The sequence below is a fragment of the Camelus dromedarius genome, chromosome 8, assembly GCF_036321535.1.
Source record: "Camelus dromedarius isolate mCamDro1 chromosome 8, mCamDro1.pat, whole genome shotgun sequence".
Taxonomy (NCBI): Eukaryota; Metazoa; Chordata; class Mammalia; order Artiodactyla; family Camelidae; genus Camelus; species Camelus dromedarius.
In genome coordinates, this window is record NC_087443.1 from 73,740,551 (window position 1) to 73,765,323 (window position 24,773).

General features: G+C 45.1%; 1 protein-coding gene, 1 long non-coding RNA gene and 1 other non-coding gene across 5 annotated transcripts in view; 2 read left to right on the forward strand and 1 right to left on the reverse strand.

The window, feature by feature from the left end:
- Positions 1-5,622, forward strand: part of PLPP4 (phospholipid phosphatase 4) — a 114,405-nt gene extending 108,783 nt beyond the window's left edge. For 2 of the 3 annotated variants that reach the window (XM_010997931.3, XM_031461869.2), the window contains one exon: positions 5,076-5,622. In XM_010997931.3, the coding sequence (XP_010996233.2) occupies positions 5,076-5,275 (200 nt within the window). In that variant the 3' untranslated portion in view covers positions 5,276-5,622. The remainder of the gene's footprint in view (positions 1-5,075) is intronic. The other variant, XM_031461870.2, reaches the window with a different exon arrangement.
- Positions 5,623-7,260: 1,638 nt separating this feature from the next.
- Positions 7,261-24,773, forward strand: part of LOC135321845 (uncharacterized) — a 40,046-nt gene continuing 22,533 nt past the window's right edge. The window contains exons 1-2 of the long non-coding RNA XR_010382000.1: positions 7,261-7,607; positions 11,775-11,824. This is a non-coding gene — a long non-coding RNA (uncharacterized LOC135321845). The remainder of the gene's footprint in view (positions 7,608-11,774; positions 11,825-24,773) is intronic.
- LOC116156170 (U6 spliceosomal RNA) lies at positions 23,050-23,156 on the reverse strand. The gene has a single exon (XR_004140016.2). It is a non-coding gene; the product is annotated as a U6 spliceosomal RNA (small nuclear RNA).

Consider the following 24,773-nt stretch of genomic DNA (forward strand, 5'->3'; position numbering starts at 1 on the left):
GCTATGCACCCTTTACAGGTAAGGATTCAAATCTAGGCTGCCTGATTTAAAGTCTAGCGCTCTTTCCACTATCACTGGAGCCCATCTGGTGTTGATTTTAACCCTCCTTTTAGAATAGCTTCATTGAGGTATAATTTATAACTCATAATTCATAAATTCTTTCCTTTGAAGTGAACAATTCAATGGTTTTTAGTATAATCAGAGTTGTGCAACCATCACCACTATCTAATTGCAGAAAATTGTCATGCCCCATTCACCCAGGCTCGGGCAGCCATGAATCTCCTCTCTTTCCCTCTGAATTTCCCCTCTCGTGGAAATTTTGTGGCTGGTGGTGTCTGTTCTTCAGTGCATCTCAGTTCACCGAACATTTACTAAATAATAGCTGTGGGGCTCTGGGGAAACGCAGGTGAGTGAGGCAGCTAAGAGGGAGTCAGCGCCCCCCTTGGTAAGTAGGGGCTGAGAAGGGTGCATCTATGGCAGCCCAGAGAGCCAGTGGGGCCCCTGGTCCAGGCTGAGGGTGCAACAGAGCCTCAGGGAATATGGAAAACCTTCTTCTTCCGCCCACGCCAGAAACTCGGTCAACTAATGTCCTGTAAAATTACAAAGACACCACTTCACTGGTAGAAGATGGGCTTCCCAGTTCTTGAATTTGCCACGCCCCTTCCCTCCTCTGCCTGGACAATTGTGCTGCCCTCCCTGCCTCCACGTCCCAGTCCCCTTGGTTCACACCTGCCAGTCCTGCAGGGCCGGCCTGTGGGGCTTGTCCCAGCGAAAACCCCCTGGTCCAGACAAGCCTGGCCACTTGACTGGCCGACCTCACAGACCCGCCTTCTCCTTCATGGCGCGTGTGACAGCTGTAGCTCCCTGATAAGGCTGTCACTCTTCAGTGTCTGTCTTGCCCCCTAGGACTGGGAGCATGTCTGTTTTGTTCAGCCTCGTGCCCTAAGATCAGGCCTCACTCCTGATGCCTGATCCCCGTACAATATACGCGATGAGTGAATGACATCAGTGCTGAGTGAGGAGACTGTGGCATTATGTACTTGGGGACACTGAGATCCACATATTCCCCTGTGGGAACCCTTCAGTCCCACGCTGCTTTATTTGGGATGAAGTCAGTCCCAAGTAGTTTTTTCCCTAATAAAGGCCTCCTTGTCCCCTGCCAGCCTTCCTTGCCAGCACACACTCTGCAGGATGTGAATGTGATTTCATCCAAGTGACAGTCGTCCACATGAGGCACTTGATGACATTCTCGGTCATAAAGTAAGTCATTTTTTAAATCTTGTTCAGCACCTTTGTAATAAACAAAGCCCCGAATGACTCTGCCGAAAAGGCGCCTTCGCTAGACCTCTCATTGCCCTGGCTGCTTCTGATAACTCTGGCGGCACCTACGGTACCACTTTTTACTCATTCCATTAAATGGGAAAACAGTGTTGGCAGCAGTCACCAGTCTCTCCCTTGCAGCTGCATCAGGAAGCCTGGGGAACATGTACTTGGAATGATTTGATGTCTTTTGGTCAATGAGGCACCTAATAAAATGCTTTGTCACAGAAAATAGAAAGTCAAATGGCATTATTTGTAGGTTTTGCGGTTTGGTCTGTTCAGTCGTCAGTGGCTCAAATGCAGATGTCCTGGATCATTTCAGATTTCAATAAAAATAATGCCCCATGGGGTTCTTCTCTGGGGTTATTGGGAAAACAAAACTACAGTGCGAGTCTAAGACCTTGAACAAGAAAAGCCCTGGCTTACGTCACAGGCTGCTGGCCACCGGCCATGTGAAGAGCCGCTCAGTTTGAGGGACTCGCTCTAATTGCAGTAATAATGCCTCATGGCCCCGCTCAGGAAGTCACAGTGCATGTTACTTTTTTAATGTCTTGGGTGACTCATTTTTTTTAAGTTCATGAGATGTTTATTTAAAATGCTGTGAAGGTTTGGCCACGCAAAAGAGCTGAGAAGTCTAGACTGCTGAGTTGCTATGTGAAGAGAAGGATGCGGAAGGATTAGAAAGTCCCCAGTAGTTCCGGAGAGGAACAGAAGAACAGTTGGGACTATCTTTTAAACACTGTACTTGAAGGTCTTATTTTGTGGCACGCCCTGGGACATAATCTTTAGAAGCAGGTCTCATTGAATCCTTGTCGCAACTCAGTGGCATGGATTTTGAGATCTCCGTTTGGGAGCTGGGGAACTGAGGCTCAGAAGTGCAGACACTTGCCCTGCTGGGGGCTGCAGGGTCTTTTTTGAGGACCCCTCAGCTTGGAGGATTCTTGGCTCAGGGTTGAGAGTAGGTGCTGGGTACCTTATCTTGGCCCCAGGTGCCTGTACTGGGAGCAGGATGGGCCCCTGGGTTTCTCTGCTGTCTCTCAGATGGTCCTCCCTGCCCCTCCTACCTTGGTGGCTACTCATCAGGGCTGAGCGGCCACTAATGTGTTTTGTCTGCCTTTCTGCTGGTGGCGGCCACACGGTCTCACCGTGTTGAGCTCCTATGGAGAGAAGTAGCCACAATGACTCAGTCTTTCTCTTTGACCAGTTAGAATGACTTTTGTTTCTAAGTGATGTTTTTATCCCAAAGATATGACCCACTTTCTGAATATGCCTTGGTGCAGTTTCCAGGTGATCTGAAAGCTGGTCTCCGTAGGCTGACCCTGGAAATCAAATTCCTAGAACACTTATGTGGGAAGGCCTGTAGCTGCCATGGACTTGTTCGGTGCTCTTAAATGTTTCTGATGGGGTAACCGAAGCCCAGAGAGGGGAACGGGGCCCACACAGGACACCACAGGACAGGGGCAGGAATCTAGCCCCCGATTACTGTGCTCATATTTATTCATCCGCTTCCCTCCACCAGCTTAATTCTGCGCGAGGTGAGCAGAGTGCTCTTCCAGGTGTTGAAGAGTCAACAGCCAATGAGATAGACACAGCCCATACCCGCGTGGAGTTAAGTCCCACGTTAAACATTAATAATCACACAGTTCGGCATTATTTGCCGTTCTGATCCCACGGGGGATAATGAAAGTGTGTACCTGGGAGACCTGGCCTAGTCTGGAAGTCGGGTGAGGCATCGTTGCACAAGGATGTCAAGTTGAGTTCCACAGGATGAGTAGAAATTGAATAGGCGAGGGGATGAAGGGAAGGGATGCCCAGGATTGGAGCAGCATTTGTAGGAAGGGGAAGAAGGCTGTAGAAGCAAGCTTTGTGGAGGAATAGAAGGGAAGACAGTGGCTGCTGTAGAGTTGGGGGCTGGAGATGGCTGTGGGGCTCGACAGGACTAGGTGTGTAGCCTTGAAGTCAAGTCCCTAAGAGCAACGGGAAGGATGTTGATTGGGAGGATAACCTCATCTATTTACCCTTGAAGAACCATCACTAGCTGCTTGTCCCCACTCCAGGCTCCAGAGTGGTGGCTGGGCACTTGGTCTGCACACAGTGGGTTTCATGCTGCCATCACAGAAATGCCTATGTTCCTTACCTGCTTGGCAGCTATTTACAAATAAAATTACATGTACTAAATTGCCAAATTTATTTAAAATAGCTTAAAGCTATTTATTACAGAACTATTAAACATTTTGCTGTTAGTCTAGGAAAAATGCTGAAGGTAGAAGCAATTCTTCAAAAGGTAATAAAATACCAAAATATTGTCCCCCTCCCTCAGAAATGATCCCGGTTATTCTAGAGGGAGCCAGGATACCTATATAATGAAAGGACTGATACCTGGAATGAAGAAATCTCAGTGTTGAACAGTTTGTTTTCTTGGAAGATAAATTTCCTTGATGACCACCCCAGACTCCCTTGCAGGAGACCCAGAAGGGTCAGCTTGTGACTTAAACGAGGTCTGTACGCAGTGTGTTGCGTACTGGGACGTATCTGGAAATGTACCATCCTGGGCGCTGATCAGTTAAGCAAAGCCATTGCTCCTCACCTGAACCCCAAGTGCATGCCGTGTTCTGAAAGCTGGGATATCAGAAAGCCTGGAATGAACGTGCCAGGGTGTGAGCACAGCCCAAGGAGCAGCGCGGGTGCAGAGTCAGGACCCCAGGGTTCAAGTCCAGCTCTGTCATTGACAAGGGGTGTGGCTGTGGAGAGCTCTGTGGGCCTCTCTGAGCCTGAATTTCCTCTGTAAAATGGACTGAGGCTACGGCCCATAGCAGATGTGGGCAATTCAACAAGATTATGAAGATGACCGTGGAAACCCTCAAATGAAGAATGACCGCTCAGGCTGGCAGGGGCCTCTGCAAGGGTTCCAAGTTGCTTTTGTCAGGGAGGGTTCCCATTGCTTTGTCATCGTTTTGGCAAGAATAACCCATAGACACTGTTTAAAGGGCACATGTGCACACACGCACTCACACAGAATGAGGGGTTTTGGGGTGGGCTGCTTTCATGGGGTCTCTGTTGGGCACCAGCTGAATGCCCTCTTTGAATGCAAGGGGCCGTGCCGTGGAGAGGGGCCTGTTTGGCCTGCAGACACCCTCCCTTGCCTTGTCTACCCTCCTCACGCGATGAAACCTCTGGTTTGTTGGAGGGATTGGCCCCTCCCACCAGGTCTGCTGAGTCAGCCAATCCTACTGTGTTATAAAATGTTTTATTCACTTTGTGACTCAGAAGCGTCATTCATCCCTGGGAAGTCACTTACTGCGGGGGAGAGACCGGTGGGCCTGCAGGGTTTCTGTGGTGCACAGGCAAGATTGCAGGACTCTAGTAGGAACTCTCGAAAGAAAAAGAAATCACAGCCCCTGAGGGCATTTAGATCCCCTAGAGATGGCTGGAGTTCTTCTTCCAGAATTTAGAATTGATTTTCAAAATCAAGAATGCAAATCTGAGTTTGTGCCATGCTCAGATGCATATTTTATAGAGAAGGGAGAATCAAGTACACACTTAAAAGGAGTGTTTAAGTTCTAGAAATGATGAGTTTGCAGAGGGCACCAAGATTTATACCTCCAGTGTGGTCTCTCTTCCCTTTGGTCTTTCAGGGGGTCCAACAAGCAAGCCAGTCATTGGAACCGGTAGGAAAAATGCTTTCTGGAAAACATAACTGGCCACATTTGAACGAATCGTAAGGCATTTCTCCTGGTTTTGCTCTTTCCTCCCAGATTCTTTTGTTGGCGGAGTCATTGGCCTCATTTTTGCCTACATTTGCTACAGACAGCACTACCCTCCTCTGGCCAACACAGCTTGTCACAAACCCTATGTCAGTCTCCGAGTCCCGACCTCGCTGAAGAAAGACGAGAGGCCCCCAGCCGACAGCGCCCCCAGCCTGCCCCTGGAGGGGGTCACCGAGGGCCCCGTATGACCCGGACCTCGGGAGGATGGACGCTGAGCCCAGGGCACACTCTTCCACCCTGACCTCGTAACACCAGAGAAGAGGTTTTCTGTATTGTGTTTCTCATCAGTTCTTTCTCAAAGTTATCTTCTGCTTCCATTTTGCCGACGGTGTTCCTGCTACTTTAAATGTCTACTTTCAACCCTCCTGAATTTGCGAAGGAAGGACCCAGGAACATTCTCTGAGAGACGTGTGGAAGGGGGCTGTAAGGGTGGGCGGGTGCGGCTTGGTCGATTCCTCTGTCTGAAAGGTTTGCTGTCACAGCCTCCGTCCTGTGTTTTCATGGTTGTAAAACATAATAAAAACTCCCACCTGGAGACGTGATGTTGGCCATTCAGCACACAAAGGTCATACAGGGATGAAGGAGTTTTATACCGGTCTGCAGCCAGGGTGGGGAGCCGGCCCAAAGCCAGCTCTGAGTGTAGCCATTCTAGGTGCTGAGCTTGGGGCCAAAGGTGGAGAACCTTCCAGAATGAACAGTCAGCCCCTCAGAGCATGTGAGTCTGAAATGGAGTTGCAGCTTAGAGCCGCAGCCTTAGTATGTCTAGGGCCGTTGAGGTCACTGAATCCAGAAGGAAATGAGATGAATAACCTCACAAGTAGGCTTCCGCCAAACACGGTGAAAATAAAGGTGCCTGACTGCCAAGCTTGGGGGGTAGGTCACTGTGGTTTTCTGAGGGCTCATGGGTACCATATCCTCTCACGGGAACGGCTGGGTGATGCTGCAGGTGAGCAGCAGCCTCCCTCCGGGTGGGAGGTCTTCCCCCTTAGGATCCCAGTGCTCAGAGGCTTCTTCAAGCAGCAGCATGTTCCCATTCCTGTCTGGCAGGCGGCATTTCAGCGTGATAGGGCTCCGGCAGAAGGTGCCAGAGCAGAATCAGGAATACGCTGTGTCTGGCTCAGCTCTTCACATTGTTTGAAGGCTGCCAGTCCAGGACAGGTTTTAGCCTGGGTGCAGAGCACGCCGCTCCTTTTCCAGCTTGTTCTTTTCAAAGCCGTGAGTGTCCCTTCGTTCAGTTCTGATCAGATGCACCAAGAGGTTCTCCAGATTCCTCAGCCTGCTGTGAAGGGGCGCATCTTTGATGTCAGAGGACTGTCACTTGCCAGCAGATCAGGTAACAGACTGCGTTTGGAAAGACTCGAGTGGCTGTGTAAGTGGTCCCCTGAGAAGCTCTGCGCTGGGCGTGCCACTTAGAACCATCAGGGTGTCTTTGATCAGCGGTCTCCTCTGTGGGCTCAGCCCAGCGGGTGCATGTCCCCCTTTGTAAAGACCTTGTCAGATGGGCCCCAGTGCAGCCCTCTCCAGCTGTGGTCCTTCCAAACCTGCGTGGGCACCGAGCTACGGAGCGACCATCCTGCTGTGGGGTCGGGGGAGGGGAAGTCTTGAATTGACATCAGTCCAAAGTCAAGATATTTTTAAATTGCAGCAGTTACCCTCGCAAGCAAATTTAAAAACACGTGTGAGATACTTTAAAAGCTAAATCATAGAAATTCATAAGGTATAATTTTAAATCCAGAGCCAAAATACATAGACAATTTAGAAATTTAAACAATATTCTGATTTAACTAAAAATTCCATAATTTTCAAAATAAAGTCAGAAGTGAAACGGCAGGAAGAGGATCCTTTGCTGCCTACTGGTAAAAAAATCACAAACAAAAAAACCTCACCCCATGTAGCCCGTATACTTTGATTCTAGTTTTACCCATACACTGCATAGCAAACAGGCTGAAAATGAGTTACCCTTCAGTTAATGATGGCTTTAAAATTCTGGACCATGGAATGTAAATTTAATATAAATACTTACATTTAAAGATAAATGGAAGGACTCTGAAAAATAACAAAGAATAGAACATTGCTAATGCTGATGATTAAATTGAAAGGCCTAGGAGAGGCTATGTAAAGCTCTCATTAAATTGTAATTAAATTACAAAGGACTTAATAACACGAAGTGCATGGCAGGATCCTTAGGAGACATAATTAACAGTTTGAGCTGGTTCACAAAAGGCAGGTGTTTTTGTGGATCCGTATATTTTAATTTCATGCTCTGTTAAGGTGAAGGAAATGTAACGTTGCAATGCACTAATAAAACGGCCAAGAATAGAGGGATTTGTTCCCCAGCCCCTGGTCTTTTTTGGATGTGAGAGGTTACTAACTCATTCTCTTTGGCAAAGCAGGTGGCAGACAGTGCAAACAGAGCCCAGCCTGAGAGCTGTGATATGCAAGACTCTTCTGCCCTCACGGAGTGAACCTGCTTGGAATCCATCTACGCCGGCTGGACCTGTCCTGTGGCCAGCCGCAGAGGTAAGGGGGCTTGGAAGGGAGAGTCCCAGCGTTTTTCCTTGTTCCCTTTCCCCAGGTCCTCAGGTCACATGCACACGGGGCCAGGGTGGTTTCCTTGTTCATCTGATGACTGATTCCCGGGTGCTGCCCCCGAGCTCCTGAATTAGACCCTGGGGAAGGAGGACCCGGAATCCAGTGAACACTCACAAGTGATCCTCACGAGCCCTGCGGCCGCCTCCCTTTCTCCCCGAGGGACAGCTTAGAGAGGAGACCGCTCTACGGGGCTGTTCTTAGCGTGTCCTCTACTCCGGGAGGAGGGGTCTCGGAAATGATAATGTTTCATTTTGGTTGATCTTTCAGCCAGTGCCGTGTTCTGTGTACTGTGGGGCCACTGTGGACTCATCCACTGAAACCCAGATCCTAGGCGTTTCCTTTGACGGAACCACTCCTCACTTACCCACTCTCCCCAGCTTCACTGTTGCCACCCTCTGTCACCTTCTCTCACCTAAGCTACTGTGACGCCTCCTACCTGCATCACCACATCTGCCTCTGCCTCCTAGCCCGTGATCCACTCGAGCCAAAGCCTTTGTGCGTGTGCACGTGCGTGTGTGTCCCAGGGCCCAGCGGTGAGGCCAGGTAAGAGTCACGGGACTGGAGACCTAGGACACGTCGTGGATATTCAGTTCACGACTCGCAGAGTGTATTGCACACAGTTAGCACACAGCCGTCCCAGCGGCGTGGAGTCGGTCCCCCGGCAGTAGAGCCTTTCAGCCGCTCGGCTCTGGGGTCCCTTTTTAAGGAGCAGCAGTTCCCTCTGGGGAGGGAGTCTTGCTCTAACAGTGGCTTTAGTTCCAGTGATGTACGTGGCCCATCAGACTTCTCATCGCAGGTGGCACCCTTAGTTTGCCAGTCTAAGATGCTCACAGTCCTCCAGCAGACATTTTGAAACAACTAACACGGATGTTCACATTAGCCGTTGTGACTCCATTTTGAACTACTTAACATGGCTTGAATCCTGTAAGTTTCACACAAAAGAGATCACAACATAACTGTGTTCCTTCTTTATTAAGGTATTGTTTACATAGAATAAATGTCACCTGTTTTCAGCACCTAGCTTTTTGAACTTTGATTATTGTATAGGTTACAGAACCACCAGCATCATGAGATGCAGAACTGCTCCCCCATCCTGGAAGTTTCCTTTTGCTCCTACGCTCTCCGAGCCTTCCTCCATCTCTGGCCCCAGGTGCCCTGGATCTGCTTTCTGTTGTTAAAGTTGTGCCTCTTGTAGAATGGCATATATATACCATCACCCAATACGTGGCCTTTTGTTTGGACTTCTGTCTATTCTGGGGGCTCCCTCCTTTCTGTCTATTGTCACTGCATCCCTGTGCCCTCTGCACCCAGCAGCTCCACCCCAGCTCCTCTGAGCCTGGCTCTTTCTCTTTCTCTTCTGGTCTCAGCTCAGAAGCCCCCTCCTCAGAGCATCCCTCACCATGTCGGCCCTCTGTTTCTCTTCTCACAACACCCCCCTACACACATGCGCAATTACTTTTCTCTCAGATTTTCCTATTAAGTTCCTTCATGTCACAATTACATTATTCATAGATTCTTACAGGTTGAATTGCATCCCTCAAAATTTATGTATTGAAATCCTAACCCCCAGTACCTTAGGCTGTGACCTTATAGAGAGAGAGGGTCTTTACAGAGGTAATCAAGGTAAAAGGAGGTCATTAGGGTGAGCCCTAATCCAATATGACCAGTGTTCTCAGAAGGGGGGTATATTTGGAGACAGACCCACAGAGGGAAGACCATCGACAAGCCGGGGAGAGAGGCCTGGAACAGACCCTCACTCACAGCTCTCGGAAGGAGCCCACTCTGCTGACGCCTTGGTCTCGGACTTCTGGCTCCAGAACTGAGATGATACATATACGTCTGTGGTTTAAGGTGCCCGTCTGTGGTACTTTGTTACTGCAACTTTAGCAAACAGATACATTTTTTTTCCCCTTTCTGCCCTCACCAGAGTGTAGGTCTCGTGAGAGCCGGGATCCCCTCTGTCTCATTCACAGTTCTGCCCCCAGGGTCTGACACAGAGGAGGCCCTTGGTAGGCTGCGGAATTAATGAATGGGCACATCATCTTAGTATTTCTCACCATTATCCCTCTAACGGCAGCTCATCAAGTTCAGGTCACCTACTCAAGGTGACACATGGAAAAGTGAGAGAATTCTTCATTCCTGGTCTCATGTCACTCCGATTACTCCACAGTTCCCTGAGGGCCATCTTGAGTAAAATAGAATCTCCTGGCCTTCCCTTCTTATAGAGTATGGAATGCTTCTTCTCCTGAAAGTGTTTCAGAAGGTTCAAAGCTATCACATTTATCTCTGTGGAGGGAGAAGCCAAAATAACACCAGCAACATATCAGCCAAGCCCAGAGACCGTGAACAAAGCAAACCAACCAACTTAACAGAAGCCTTCCTTTTATAACCTAAGTATTAACCATCACACTAGTTTCAACCCCTTCTCAAATGATACAATTTATCACAGCTTTACAAAGATCTTTTAAGAAGCCGTCTATCACACACTTAGAGCCCCAGGCTGGTTCATTAAAACATATCAACGTGTCTGCAAACTGCTGACCTGAAACAAATAGCCTGCCAGCTGTTTCTTCAGCAAAAATGGGTTTATTCTGGAGCAGCAGAGAATTGCAGTTCAGGGTCTACAACCCTGGCAAGCCGTGTACGAGTCCCCACATGGCAAGGGAAGGAGAATGCTTTTATAGAGGGGAAAAGGAAGTCGGGAAGACATAATAAACAAAGACGCCGCGGCTTTGTGTGGGCTGAGTTCTTGCCAGGATGGAGGAGGAGTCTTTCCTCTCCCTGTTGGGCTCTGCTGCTTTAGAGTGTGAGAGCTCCGCCTTCTGGTCCCCCAACTCTTTAATTGAGGGCTCTTGTTTATTAATTTTTTACAAAACCAAAAGGTATTTGCTAGAAAGACCAGAACAGAAGAGGCCAAGGGAGCTTTTAATTCGATACCCAGAGGGCTAGGAGAGAACAAATTCAAAACCCCAAGTACAGGCACCCCTCGATTTATTGAGCTTTGCTTTATTGTACTTCACAGACACTGCATTTTCTACCAATGGAAGGTTTGTGGCAACCGTGCATCAAGCAAGTCTATTGGTGCCATTTTCCCAACAGCATTTGCTCATTTCATGACTCTGTATCACATTTTGGTAATTCTCCCAACGTTTCCAACTTTTTCATCACTACTATATTCATTATGGTGATCAGTGATCAATGATCTTGGACGTTACTACTGTGACTCACTGGAGACTCAGATGACGGTTAGCATTTTTTAGCAACAAAGCGTTTTAAAATTAAGATATGTACACTTGTTTAGACATAATGCTGTTACACACTTAGTAGACTACAGACTAGTGTAAACACACCTTTTAAGCACGCAGAGACCAAAAAACTCGAGCGACTCACTGTATTTCAATATTTGCTTTATTGCGGGGATCTGGAACCAAGCCCGCAATATCTCCGAGGTCTGCCTGCACACGTGGAGAAGTGCCTGGAAAGCGAGGGCAGGCAAAGGATAGCAAACATATTATTTCTTTAAGAGACTGATCCTTGAAACAGGTTTGCAATAAGACAGCTCATTAAATGAAATCATTTTTCCCCCAAGGTACCTACATGGTATAGCTACTGCTTTAATGAGAAATTAGTTAAGTTTGGGGAATGATAGAGCATTTAATCTGCAGTTCAGCACTGGTGTGCTCTAACTCTTGCTGTTTTCTTTTTGGTGGTTCCTTTTCTGTCTCCATCCTGTCCTTCAGAGCGTCTTTTCTGGGTTTCTGTGCATTGATGTCTGTCTGTGACTTCTAAGCTCTCTCCTCCTCTCCCAGTGTTTCTCTGCCCCTCCCTCCCTCCCTCCTCCCCTCTCTCTGGCCACCTGTGCTGATGGGCGCTGAGTCTGGCAGTCTGTGTAGAACTTCATCTGCCTCCCCGACATGGAAAGTTGAGCTCTTTTGTTCCACAAAAGAGAAAGAAAAATCCCTTTATGGCTGCGAATGCTATCTCATTATTCAGGGACTGGAGAGAGGAACTTCTCAAACTTCATCATTTCAGTGAGAAAGACCTTTGAAATCTTTGTAATTATCTTCACACTCATGTCTTCTTTTTCCCTGACAGCTAAAAGATGGATGAATAATGCTGAGTGCTCATTGGCTGGTCTATGAAAGGTAAGATGATTTACTGAGATATTGGTTTGGGTTCTGTCTTTGCTGAAGGGGAAATCAGAAAGGATGGGAGCCTTTGCTGTCCTGTTCTCTGGGTTTCTCTCTCCCCCAGGCTCTGAAAACCTGCTTTTCTTGATGGCCTGAGGTTATTGTGGGGACGGTGCTGGGTGTTCCAGAGCGGGCAGGGAGACAGGAACGGTCTTCCAGGGATGGGAGGGGCAGAAGCAGCATGAGTCTGCATGGCGAGCTGTGACTCAGGCATTGAGGAGACATCAGTGCACAAAACAGACAAACATTCCTGCACTTGTGGACCTCAACACTGGGTGAGGACAGAGAACGATGGTCTCAATAAAGGGAAGAGAGCTTCCCAGGCAAGGTGGGAGAGAAGTGGAGGTTTGGCTGTGTGGTCTGCCTGGAGAGTTACCCACTTACGCCCTGACATCTGTAGTCAAGCATTTGTTGCGTAGTTGCGATGCAGAGGGTGGAGGTTAAAATGACACTTCTGGCGGTGCCATCCAGGGCTACGCTGGGCGGTCAAGCCTGGCCTCTTCCACTTGACACCGATCTGCTGCCTGGGAGTCACAAGACCGCTTTGCTTTGTAAACATCACTTTGAATTCTTCCCTCAGTCAAAACAGCCATATGGTGGGGGCTGGCCTCAAGGAAACTTCTGCTCAGAGAGGGAACTACTATGAGTCAGTAGGAATGACTAACAGAGATTCTGGAGAGAAGACATCGACGTGTCTTGGCCTCACAATGAATTCTCCAGTCAGAACACTCTTGTCTGCTCTCTCTGACTTTCAGAACAATCTCTCCCAGTTGTCTAACATTAGGGGAATAGAACACTTGGGAGAGACATCAACATAATTAACAAACAGAAATGATGATCCCTGCACTTCTAACAAAATAGAAAATTACGGGGAAATGTTAAAAAGAAATAACAAGCCAAACATGATGTCATTTGCTCCCCAAGACTTGATTGCTGTTTCAACTCCTCCCAGAAATGACCTTTAAAAATAGTATATCTGAAATTTTCTGATCAAGGATCGACACTAGTGAGATAATTGCATCTGAAAGATCCCTGCTGTTCCCTTCCCCCCAGAGAAGGTTACTTGGCCTGAAACAATCCTTTCTTTTCTTTTGCTAATAGCTTCTTGCCCCACCTTCCTGCCTATAAAAACACCTCTGAGCTCCTTTCTGTTTACTAGATAGGATGTTGCCTGACTCATGAATTCTTGAACACAGCCAATTAGATCTTCAGATTTACTTGGCATATCATGGGGTTTCTGAACAATGTTTCAAATTGTATATATATGTGGATTTTTATTTAAGTATGTTGATGGACAATACTATAGAAGTTACAGGTGTACAATATACTGATTCATAATTTTTAAAGGTTATACTCTATTCATATTTATTATAAAATATTGGCTATATTCCCTATATTGTGCAATATATCCTTGTAGTTTATTTTATACCTAATAGTTTGTACCTCTTAATCCCTTACTCCTATATCCTTCTCCCTCTTTCCTCTCCCCACTGGTAACCACTAGTTTGTTCTATCTGTGAGTCTGTTCCTTTTTTGTTATATTCATTAGCTTGCTGTATTTTTTAGATGCCACGTATAAGTGATATCATACAATATCTGTCTTTCTCTGATGCTTTTTAATAAGAAAGGAAGGAAAGAGGGAGACAAAGAAGGAAAAAAGGAAGGAAGGAAAAAGGAGGAGAGGAAGGATGGAAGAACAGAGGGGGAAAAAAGCAGCAAAAGAAGGGAAAAGAAAAAGAAACTGAGAGGGTCAGAATTTTATTGCAGTGTCACTGTCTAGCGGGGAGGACACGGGAGGTGATGGGGTTTGGGGAGGGGTGGAAGGGCTTGGAGCAGGGTAGGACGGAAGAGCCATCACTTGAAAACTTGAGTAGACTCGTCGTTTATATGACGAAAGGAAGAATTAGAAGCAATGAGTAGGCGAGAGACTTCAGTTCAGTGTTAAGCAGAGAAATGGGCTTCCAAGTGAGGTAGTGAGTTTCCTACCTGGAGGTGTGCAAGCGGAGACCAGACACAGGGTCTGCCGAGGAAGGAATTCAGGCACCGGGGGAAGCGTAAGACTAGCTCACTGCTGCGTTTTGCTGTTTCACGTTCAGCTCTTGGAAACTCAGGGGCTCTTGGGGGAATACCTAAGCGAAGCTCAAGCCACCTCGGAACAAATGCAGGCAGAGCTTCCAGATGTTGCAAGTTTGGTTCCAGACCACTGCGATAAAATGACTATCACAAGACACACATTTTTTGGTTTCCCAGTGCATCTGAATGTTATGATCACACTCTACTGTAGTCTATTAAAGTGTGCATTATGTCTAAAAAAATGTACATTTCTTAATTAAATAGTACTTTATTGCTAAAAAAACTGCTATTATCTGAGCCTTTAGCAAGTCGTAATCGTTTGCAATAATAACATCAAAGAGCACAGATCAAAGATTCTCCATAACAAAAATAATAATGAAAAAGTTTGAAATATTGTGAGAATTACCAAAGTGTGACACAGAGACATGAAGTGAGCAAATGCTGTTGGAAAAATGGTGCCAATAGACTTGCTTGAGGCCGGGTGGCCACAAACCTTCAATCTGAAGAGCACAGAATCTGTGAAGGACAATAAACAGCGAGGTCTGCCTGTAACTCAGAGTTCAGAGGAAGGAACAAATACGGCAGCAACAACAAAACACACATCAAGTAACACTTTGCAGTAATGAGGAGGTGATTACTTCCCCTCCAAAGCCCCATGGGGAACAATAGTAGGTGAAAGTTAAATCACAGGCATTTCCCCTCATTACCTAGTCAATTACTTGAGTTGCCTTTCTAATTAGCCCTGTGCTGTCAGCCCTGGAGAGCTCTCAGAACCTAGTGAGATGGCTATAAAAGTCACTCAATCCCAAATTCTGATGCTCATTGTTGGCCAGAACACCGCCACCCACACAGTGACATGAGTCAGGGACACAGCAGAAATCACTTCACCTCCAGGACGTATGGTATAATAACCTTTGGAACTATTGAATGGCCCTGCAATCCAGTGAGCCTAGCCAAACTCAAAGAGTGGACAAACATCCTTCTTATTGTTAGAGATTTGCTTTCACACTCAAATCTACAACAATATCAAGACCTTGTTTGTGTGTGGTGGTGGTGGTGGTGGTGGTGGTGGTTGGGGCTGGGTGACATTCAAAGTAAATGCTTAAATTTGAATTGATCACTTTTTTTTTTTTTAAATATAAAGCTAAGCTAAAGCTAAGCTAAAGCTAAGTTCCTGAACTACTACTTTGAAGGCCAGATGGGAAAAAAATGTCCTTCTCTCCCCTGTTCCTGGCACACTGTATTCTATGTACTTGGTGACTGTCACTTTCTGCAGGCTATGCTAGGCAGCTATTTGTAAAATCATAGTTAATGAATGTTGGGTTGCTTTTTAATACGCTTGTTAAAGAAAAGAAATAATTTGGCATAATTCCCCAAGAATAATAGAAAAAACCAAGGTACCATCCAAATAGAGTCTCATTTTGCATTTCCTTACTTTCATCTTTTGGGATCTTGCCCATATTTGCCTTGTGCATTCTCATTCATTGGCTTTGAAATAATAACAGGTGTGGAGGTGGGGAAATAGGAATAGAAGACGATTTTGCAAAGCCTGGAGAAGCTGAAAAGGAAATTGGTGCATTACCCTCCTGGAAAGAATTTATCTAGTATTCATTATTCTCATGTGTTGTGAGTGAGCAACTTTTCTTTATCTCATCCAAGCAAGTCCAGCCTTTGTTTCTTTCAAGGCAGAAGCTATCAGCTGGCCTCTGAGGACTTGTAAATTTTTAGTTAATTAGATGTCAAGCACATCAAATGGTAGATAAACAAGAATAGCTTTGTGTTCAAAGAGTCTGACAGGAGTAAAATAAGTTGCTAATTCTGAAAAGAAGAATTTGTATAAGAGACACAAAAGGATTTAGGCTCTTACTCTCCATTTCTATGGACTAATTTTTTTTCTCCTGGTTATAGGCCACCATTCTTGCATCACGGCATGTTTATTACTTTTTAATTATATGCTGAACACTGTAAAGTTTACTTTGTTGAGCAACTGGATTGTGTTGTCTTTCTTTAAAGAAAGTTGGACTTTGCTCTAGCAGGCAGTCAATGTATTTGAAGAGCAAACGCTTCCTTTGGAGAATCATTTGTGTTTAAGCCTTGTTAGAGTGGTCCGAAAGTAGCCTTTATTCTAAGTTTAGACCTACTGAATGATGTGGCCCTTGTGAAATTGCTGTTAAACACCCTGGGTGTTCATTGTGGAGTCTCCTTTCTGGCTGGTGGAAGTAAGTGTCTCCCAGCCCCGTGTGAGCGCTGGGAATTGTCTTCACAGTTCACAGGTTGCTGTTCCTTACCCAGTCCTGCGGGTTTCACTCTAAGAATTCACAGCTTAGCATCCAGCCAGTGATTCAAAGGGCTACCTACGCAGACTTCTGGAGCCCTTGCTTGGCATAGTTCTTTCCTCTCCAGTACTCTGCCCTGAAAAGCTGCCTCAGTCTCTCTGAACTGTGATCTGTCTCAATTTATCAAGACTGCTGTGTTCGTGTTGGGATCTCTCTCCCTGCACTGAGATTTGGAAAGTGCCTCCAGGCAGAAAAGCGAGGTGACTGTAGACCTCACCTTGTTCAGCTGGTTTCTCTCCCTTCTCTAGGGAGTCACATTCCCATGCTGCCTGTGATCCAACGTCTGCAAACAGTCATTTCCCATATTCTGTTTGGTTTTCTAGTGGTTGATTGGTGGGACAATAAGTCTGCTACCAGTTTTTCATGACCAGAAATAGAAGTTGTCAGTTTCCTAATCCGTGGGTGCATTTTTGGACTATTCCTGCCACCAACAGTTCATCAGGAAATAAGCAGTTGAATGGGAAATAGGACCCTGTGGTAGGAGAAGGTGTCCTCAATGGGAGGACAGTCAGATAAATAACTCCACCGGGGGGGAGAGCAGTAGAGGTGCACAGGCTGACCATGCCCCGGGCTTGCCTGTCCAAGACCCCTACACTGATACGCATCTAAGTCTGGCTTTAAAAATTCTTCCTTTTTTCCCATTGTCAATATTGACCCACCCTTGTCCCAGTCTTTCTTCTCTGAGGAGTGATAGCAGGTGCTAATTTGGACTATGTATTGCTTTGTCCTGGGCCCTTAGCCTAGACAAGATGTACATGAAAGATGATTCCTTCGTGTAGCAGGGAAGGTCAGTGGGAGATGCTGTCATTAGAGGTGGTTTTGTTAGGCTGTACTCCTGCCCCAGCTCCCAGTTAGGAAGACCCCCCACCCCCACTTCATCTGTAATCTTGTTCTGTCATGTGTGCCAGGATTCTTGCTGGGATGTACTGTTTCTTGACAGCATGTATTTCGCTCTTGGAACTGATTCCTAGTGTCAGAGGATGGACCACTGGAGTGGCACTGTTTGACTTGCATAAGTTGGGACAGGAACTGGGAAACTGTTTGGTAGAGAATAAAGAGAAGTTTGCTCAAAGGATGAAAATAAGCCAAGAAATTCCACAAAGCAGTAAAAATAATAAATACGAATTACCGTCAGGTGGAATTGCATGATGACTATCAGTTCTTCGCAGTTTCAGCTATGAGTGTTGGAATTCCATCTTTTTAAAGAAGGTAAAAGCCAGGTTCCATCTCTGTGCTGTATTTGCAATTCTCAAGGCTGGCTGAAGAGTGTTGTAGCATCTTCACTTTAAGGAAGCTTTCTAAAGCTTTTCCCTGGGGAAAATTACCCTGGGGGCGATGCCTGTACTGCCACAAAGTCTGGTCCCTGGCTAATGTGGTCTATAGATATGTCTGCCCTGAATTTGAAACCGTGGAGAAAACCAGAAAATATCCACATTTTCCTTTATATCCTGTATACCACCCAGGAAAAAAAAGAAGCCTTAGTAAGACAGAATTTGTAGCAGGTAACTTGGTTTTAGCAACTCTTTCAGAATCTTGACTTAATAAGCTTAATATGGTCCATCAAGATGCTGAATCTACATACGTGGCTCCTTGTGAAAGACATCACGAAGGTACCAGGAGACTGTCTGAACCTGCACTCTGGAAGGATAACTTGATGCAGGTCAGTAGACCACTTATATGCCAGGCTATGAAGGCTCTGTGTGAGCTCTAATTTCTGACTGCAGTTTTTCCTTCTTAAGAAGCTGATTAAAACACACAATACACCCCCCCCCCACCAATAATAAAAAAAATTAGCTTGCATCTTCTTGACTCTTTTCCCCAGAAGTGGAACCTCTATTATGCCCTAGACCATCATGACCCATCCACACTCCCGGTGTAGAAATATCCACTTCTTTCCTTAGGGCCACAGAACATTGTCTGTGCAGTTACTCTGTTGCTCAAAGCACATCTTCTAAATGACCATGCTTTTATCATGTCATTTCTTTGGAAAGTGTTGCCCTGTTCTAAGATGCCCTGCAGGATGCTAGTCTTTTGCTGGAAGGGAATAACAAGTCCCTGTCCTGCTGTCTGCTGTTCGAATGTGACACATTTGCATCTGTCTTTTCTTTGGCAACTATATCTTTGCTGTAGGCTGTTCTGATGGAAGGGACATTTATTAAACCAACTTTTCTGAGGTTTAATTTACACTGATAAAATGAACAGTTCTGGAGTATACAGTTCGATGAGCTTAGGCAAATATATACATATGTCTAACTGCCCCAATAAAGATACAGAACATTTCCATCATTCAGAAAGTTGCTTGTGCCTCTTCAGAAGCAATCCCTGTCCTGCAGGCAAAACCCTTAATTCAATTTCTAGCACCATAGTTAGTCTTGCCAGTTTTAGAACTTGGTATAAACGGAATCCAATAAATGCATTCTTTTGTGAGGAACATCTATGCTGGTGTGATTGTCATCAGTTCCTTTAATGCTGTTACTTTTTATCCTTTAATGCTGTTTACTTTTTATGGAGGGTTGTGTTCCATGGTAGGACTCTATCACAATGTATTTACCCCTTCACTTGTTCGCTGACATTTGGGTTGTTTATTGAGTAGAATTGTTGGGTCACAGGATATGTGTATGTTTGACTTTTAAAAAAACCCTTTGGAATTGGTTTCTAAATTGCACTGTTTTGCTCTCGTACTGCTGATGTGTGCGAATTCTAGTTGCTTTAAATCCTCATCAACATGTGGGATTGCCAATCTTTAAAATTTGAGCCATTCTAGTGGTCATATTTGTATGTCATTGTGGCGTTAGTTTGTATTTCAGTATCATGACTGATACTGCACATTTCCCTGTTTACTGATTGGCCATTCTTGTATGTTTGTGTATGTGTGTGTGTGTGTGTGTGTGTGTATTTGTATGTGTGAAATGTGTTTGCGCTCTCAATATTTTGCTGATTTTTAATTGGGCTATTTATCTTCTAGAGTTTTGGGAGTTCTTTATATATTTTGGTCTTGTGTCCTTTTTTATATATATGTATTGCAAATAATCTCTTCCAGTGTGTGTTTTGCCTTTTCATTTTCTTAACAGTGTCTATCAAAGAATAAATGTTTTTTATTTTAATAAAGTGAATTTATCAGTTTTGGTCCTTATGATAGGCGTATTTTGTATTCTGAGAAATCTTTACCTTCTCCAAGGTGGCAACAATTTTCTCTCATGTTTTCTCCTAGAAGTTTTTTTGGGTTTGGTTTTGACATTGAAATCTGTGACCCACTTTAAGTTATGTTTTTTAAACCAAACTATTATATATTATTAATTTTATAACATATGCAGGGGAAAAATATGGCACAACAGCACATACAACAATCAGGGGTGAGAGGGATGGAAGTACAGAGTTCTTAGGTTGTGCCTGAAGTGGTTTAATGCTATTTGGGTAGCCTGTGTTGAGTTAAAGATACATATTTTAAATCCTAAAGCAACAACTTAAAAAAGAGATATACCTGATAAGCCAATAGAAGAGATAAAATTGAATGCTAAAAATGCTCAATTAATAGAAAAGTAGGCAGGAAACCCAGAAACAAAGAACAAGCACCATATTGGACAAGTAGAAAACAAAAGAAAGATGGCGCCTTAAACCCAAATTTACCTATACTTACATTAAATGTAAATGTTTGAAACACTGCAGTTAAGAAACAGTGATTGTCACAGTGGATTAAAAAAATAAGACTCAATTGTATGCTGTCTACAAGAAATTTTCTTTAAAAATAAAGGCAGATAGGTTAAAAGTAAAGGGTAAAAATACATATATTGCAAATAATAGTTACAAGAAAGCTGGAGTGTCCGTATTAAACAGACTAATGATGAGAAAGTTGGCTTCTCAGGAAGATGTATCAATCTTAAATGTGTATGCACCTAAAAACAAAATTTCAAAAAATCCATTGAGCAAAACCTCACAGAACTGAATGGAGAAAAGGACAGGTCCAAACTGTAGTTGGAGATTAGCATTCCTTTCTCAACAATTCATAGAACCACTAGACAAAACGAAAAGTTAAGGATAAGTTAAGTTAAGGTAAAGATAAAGAAGATTTGAATAACACTATCAATCCACTGCTTCAGTCAGAGATGCATTTCAGCACTAGGGCCTGCAAAGAGAGAGGTTAGGAACATATTACATTGCCCCTCAGTGCCATCTACATTTGCTGCGTCTGGCCAGTGGGGCCGAAGCAGGTCATGTAAATGACTGAAGTGGTGGGTAAGGTGGGGCCGTGGCAAGGAGACATGAGCCTTCCAAAGCATCAGCAGCTTCTTACCTCAAACTTCCTTAGTCTACACCGCAATACGGGCCCAGCATTGCCAGATGTTCTGATTTCTCCTGATGCCAGTCATCTGGCTTTTAGGTAAAACTTCTTGATTCTTAAATATTGGCACTAATTTAAACTTCTTAATAAATCACTATGAGGGCTCCTCCTCCCATTCTTTCTACACAGAGCTGCCTATTTGACCTTCCTGAGCACTGCTGATTTAACCCCCTTGCTCAGAAGTGGTGGTGCCTCTCTCTCTCTCCTGCTACTCCTCTGTACACACCCTGCACACCTGTGCCCTCCTCCTGAACCCCTTCCACTTTTGATTCACTCACTTATCTTTTCCCAACCTGTTCTTTCCTCCCAGAACACACTCCACCTTCTCTGCTATCAAAAATACACCTCCAGGACTAGCTCAATCATGATGAGACCTGATGAACATATTCTGTATCCTTTTTGGGGATGTTCTAAACTTCTGCCCAACACAATTCCTAGGCAGTTCTCTCTCCCTCCTTCTGGGCAGTTGCCTGGAAATCCCTCTGTGACTTTTGATCATGCCCAGCCCAAGAGATGGGCAAGTACCCATTCTGTTATCTGGTGGCATCCTGATTAGGAAATTCACCCTTCCTTGGGCCTCTCCTACTCATTTTCTCCATAAAGCATGTTTATTTAATCGCCCAGCATGCAGGATGTATACACCCCCTTCATAATTACAGCCTCTCTCCCTCTGCTCTCTGAAAGAATAGTTTCTCCATTTCCATCCTCCTCCTAAACACTGAGCAACACCCTCCATTCATCTTCCAAAATAGCAAGTGTTGTTTTATTTTAAAACCCGTCCTCCCCCTGTGCCTTTCCCAGCCTACTCCTCTGCCCTCTCTTCCCCTCTCTTCATTTCAAATACAGCCAATGCATTCTCTTCTTTCGTTTTTCTCCCAAATGTCCTCTATCCCTTCTTCTTCCCAGAAGATGAGCCGCTATCTCTTGCTGGAAAGCCTACTTCAAAAGTAATTTCTGTCCTTTCATGTCTTCCTTCTAACTTGTCGTTAACGTGAGTGTCCAATCAACTTCTAATAATAGGTCATGATAATAACCTAAACCTTATCCAGTACTTCCTGTGTGCCAGGTGCTCTGTGGCTACATCTCGTTTCATTGTTATAACTTTGTAAGGCAAATATTATTTACTATCCCATTGCACAGAAGGAAACGTTGAGAAATCATCTAAAGTCATATATGCAGAAAATGGCAGAAGCACAATTCAAATCCAAATCCAGGTTACTGTGGCTCTAAAACTAGCATTAGATGCCACTCCCCATGTCACCATGTCACTAATGACCATGCAGATTAGTTTCTTGTGGTTGCCATAACAAAGTTCCATAAACTGGGTGGCTTAAAACAACAGACATTTATTTTCTCACCGTCGGTCTGCAGGCCAGAAGTCTGAAATCCAGGTGCTGGCAGTGTTGGTTTTGGGGGAGAATTCACTCCATGCCTCTCATCTACCTTCTGGTGGCTGCTGGCAATCCCTTCAGGTCCTGTCCTTGGCTTGTAGACCGATAGCTTCAATGTCTGCCTCTGTCTTCTAATTGTTTTCTTCTCTGTGTTTTTTCTCCCTTTCTAATTTTTTTTTGGTCCACTTCTGTGTTTTTAAATTGAAGTATAGTCAGTTACAGTGTTGTGTCAGTTTCTGGTGTACAGCATGATGTTTCAGTCATATGTATACATATTTATTTTCATATTCTTTTTCATTATGTCATACTACAAGATATTGAATGTAGTTCCCTGTGCTGTGTAGTATAAACTTGTTGTTTATGTTTTATATACAGTAGTTAGTATCTGCAAATCTTGCTCTCCCAGTTTATTCCTTCCCACATGCTTCCCCCACCCATAACTCTAAGTTTGTTTTCTATGTCTGTGAGTCTGTTTCTTTTTTATAAATAAGCTCATTTGGGTCTTTTTTTCCCCTTAGAGTCCACATATAAGTGATATTATATGGTATTTTTCTTTATCTTTCTGACTTACTTCACTTAGAATGACAATCTCCAGGTCCATCCATGTTGCTGCAGATGGCATCATTTCGTTCTTTTTATGGCTGAGTAGTATTCCATTTATAAATACACCACAACTTCTTTATCCAGTCATCTGTCAACGGACATTTAGGTTGTTTCCATGTCTTGGCTATTGTAAGTAGTGCTGCTATGGACATTGGGAGTACATGTATCTTTTTGAATTAGAGTTCCCCTTGGATATATACCCAGGAGTGGGATTGCTGGATCATATGGTAAGTCTATTTTTAGTTTTTTAGGGACTCTCCATACTGTTTTCCATAATGGCTGCACTAAACTACATTCCCACCATCAGTGTGGGAGGGTTCCCTTTTCTCCACACCTTCTCAAGCATGCATTACTTTTGAATGATGGCCATTCTGACTGGTGGGAGGTGGTACCTCATTGTAGTTTTGATATGCATTTCCCTGATAATTAGCGATATTGAAAAATACGAAATGCTTCGTGAATTTGCGTGTCATCCTTGCGCTGGGGCCATACTGATCTTCTCTGTATCGTTCCAGTTTTAGTACATGTGCTGCTGAAGCGAGCACTCTCATCTCTTTTAAAGGTACTTGTCGTTGGATTTAGCATCCATCCTAATCCAGGATGATCTGATCAAAAGGTCCTTAACTTAATTACTTCTAAAAGACTCTTCTCCCAAATAAGGACACATCATAGGTTCCAGGTGGACATATCCTTGGGGGCGTTGGGGGATGGGGCATCCTTGAACCTACATAAAAGAGAAAGAGGGCGTGAGGCACGTGTCACCAGATCTTTCCAGTCCAGGTTGCCCAGCACTTGGGCCAAATGAAGATTCAGTTTATCACTTCATCTTAACGATATCCAAAGAGATTCCTTTTAATTCCAGAATTTTATGAGGATAACAGATGGAGTCATTGAAAATAAAATTTACATTGTAGAATTATACACACACACATACAACTTAAGCAGATATGTAGCAAATTTTAAATGTCCAGCAGATTTAATTAATTAGTCTGGTTGGCAATCTCCACACCAATGAAAATACTGGTCTGAAAGGTTGGGGGTTCTGTCTCCATTTTAGCCTGGATCACTTCCTTCCTTCATTCTCCTGGTTTCAGGTCTCCTACCCCCTCTGCCCAATCGCAACCCAACACTGGCCAGTGCCTTCCTGGCACCAAATCTTAACACCCTCACTGCCGAGTTCTCTGAGCTCCAGCCTTAGCATCTTTCATCCTGACAACACTTACCCTGTGGACTGTTTTTTCATGTCATTGGCACTGTAGCTCTGATGACTAATTCCCAAACCTGTGCCATGGAAATAACAGCCAGGCAGGGGTGTACTCTGGGCTCCGTGCTGCTGACACAGTGCCCTCTGCCACATGCCATGGCAGTGAGAGGAGGGTTATGGCCCACTGGGGACGTCACAGGAGATGAATCCCTCCCCAGCTGCATGCTGGTGGCGGGATTGATTTTTTTTTTTACAATTTAATTAGAGCTGTAGTTGGTGCCTTATGGATTGTTACAGAGTCAGATCCCACAGAAACGTCTGTAAAGTTTGGCAGCGGAAGAGAAGAGTTAGCAGCCTGGGCTGTATTATACAGCTTTTCCTGAAAAAGTGCCACAGCAGGTGCTCTGTGGAAGGGAAAGCTGCAGGGGGAGGCTGTGGTGGGATTACCTCTAGACCCCATCACCTCCCAAGAAGCGTGCATGTCTAGAGCTTGAAGTGCCCTTAGGGGACCTGCTGAAAACTGCTCAAGCCTCTGTGAGTTTGCAGGAGTCGGGCAGAGCCAACCTGCACTCCTAGGAGGGAGAGATCTGGGGCTGGTAGCCACTGCTAAGACCCTACCAGGGTTAAAACCCTGAAATACTCCTGTGCCAGTGGGGACAGTCCCCAAGACCTCCATGGAATCCAACCATAGGGAACTGAAGGGAACTGACACGGTGGGGACGCCTGACCCAGCAGGGGGCCTCCAGGCACCTGTCCTGATTAGTTGGTGCATTGGAATTGCTTTTTGATATTTGAATATCACCGCTAGGGTACAGGAAAGACAGAAAGCAGTGTAACTGGGTGTTCCCTGGGCAGGAGAAAGGAGACCCTCCGTGGGGGTTGCAGCCAGAAGCCCCGGGAGGAAAAGTGCGTCGATGGCAGTTTCTGAGTCTGTGTGCTGTTCCCTGCAGCGTCTGTT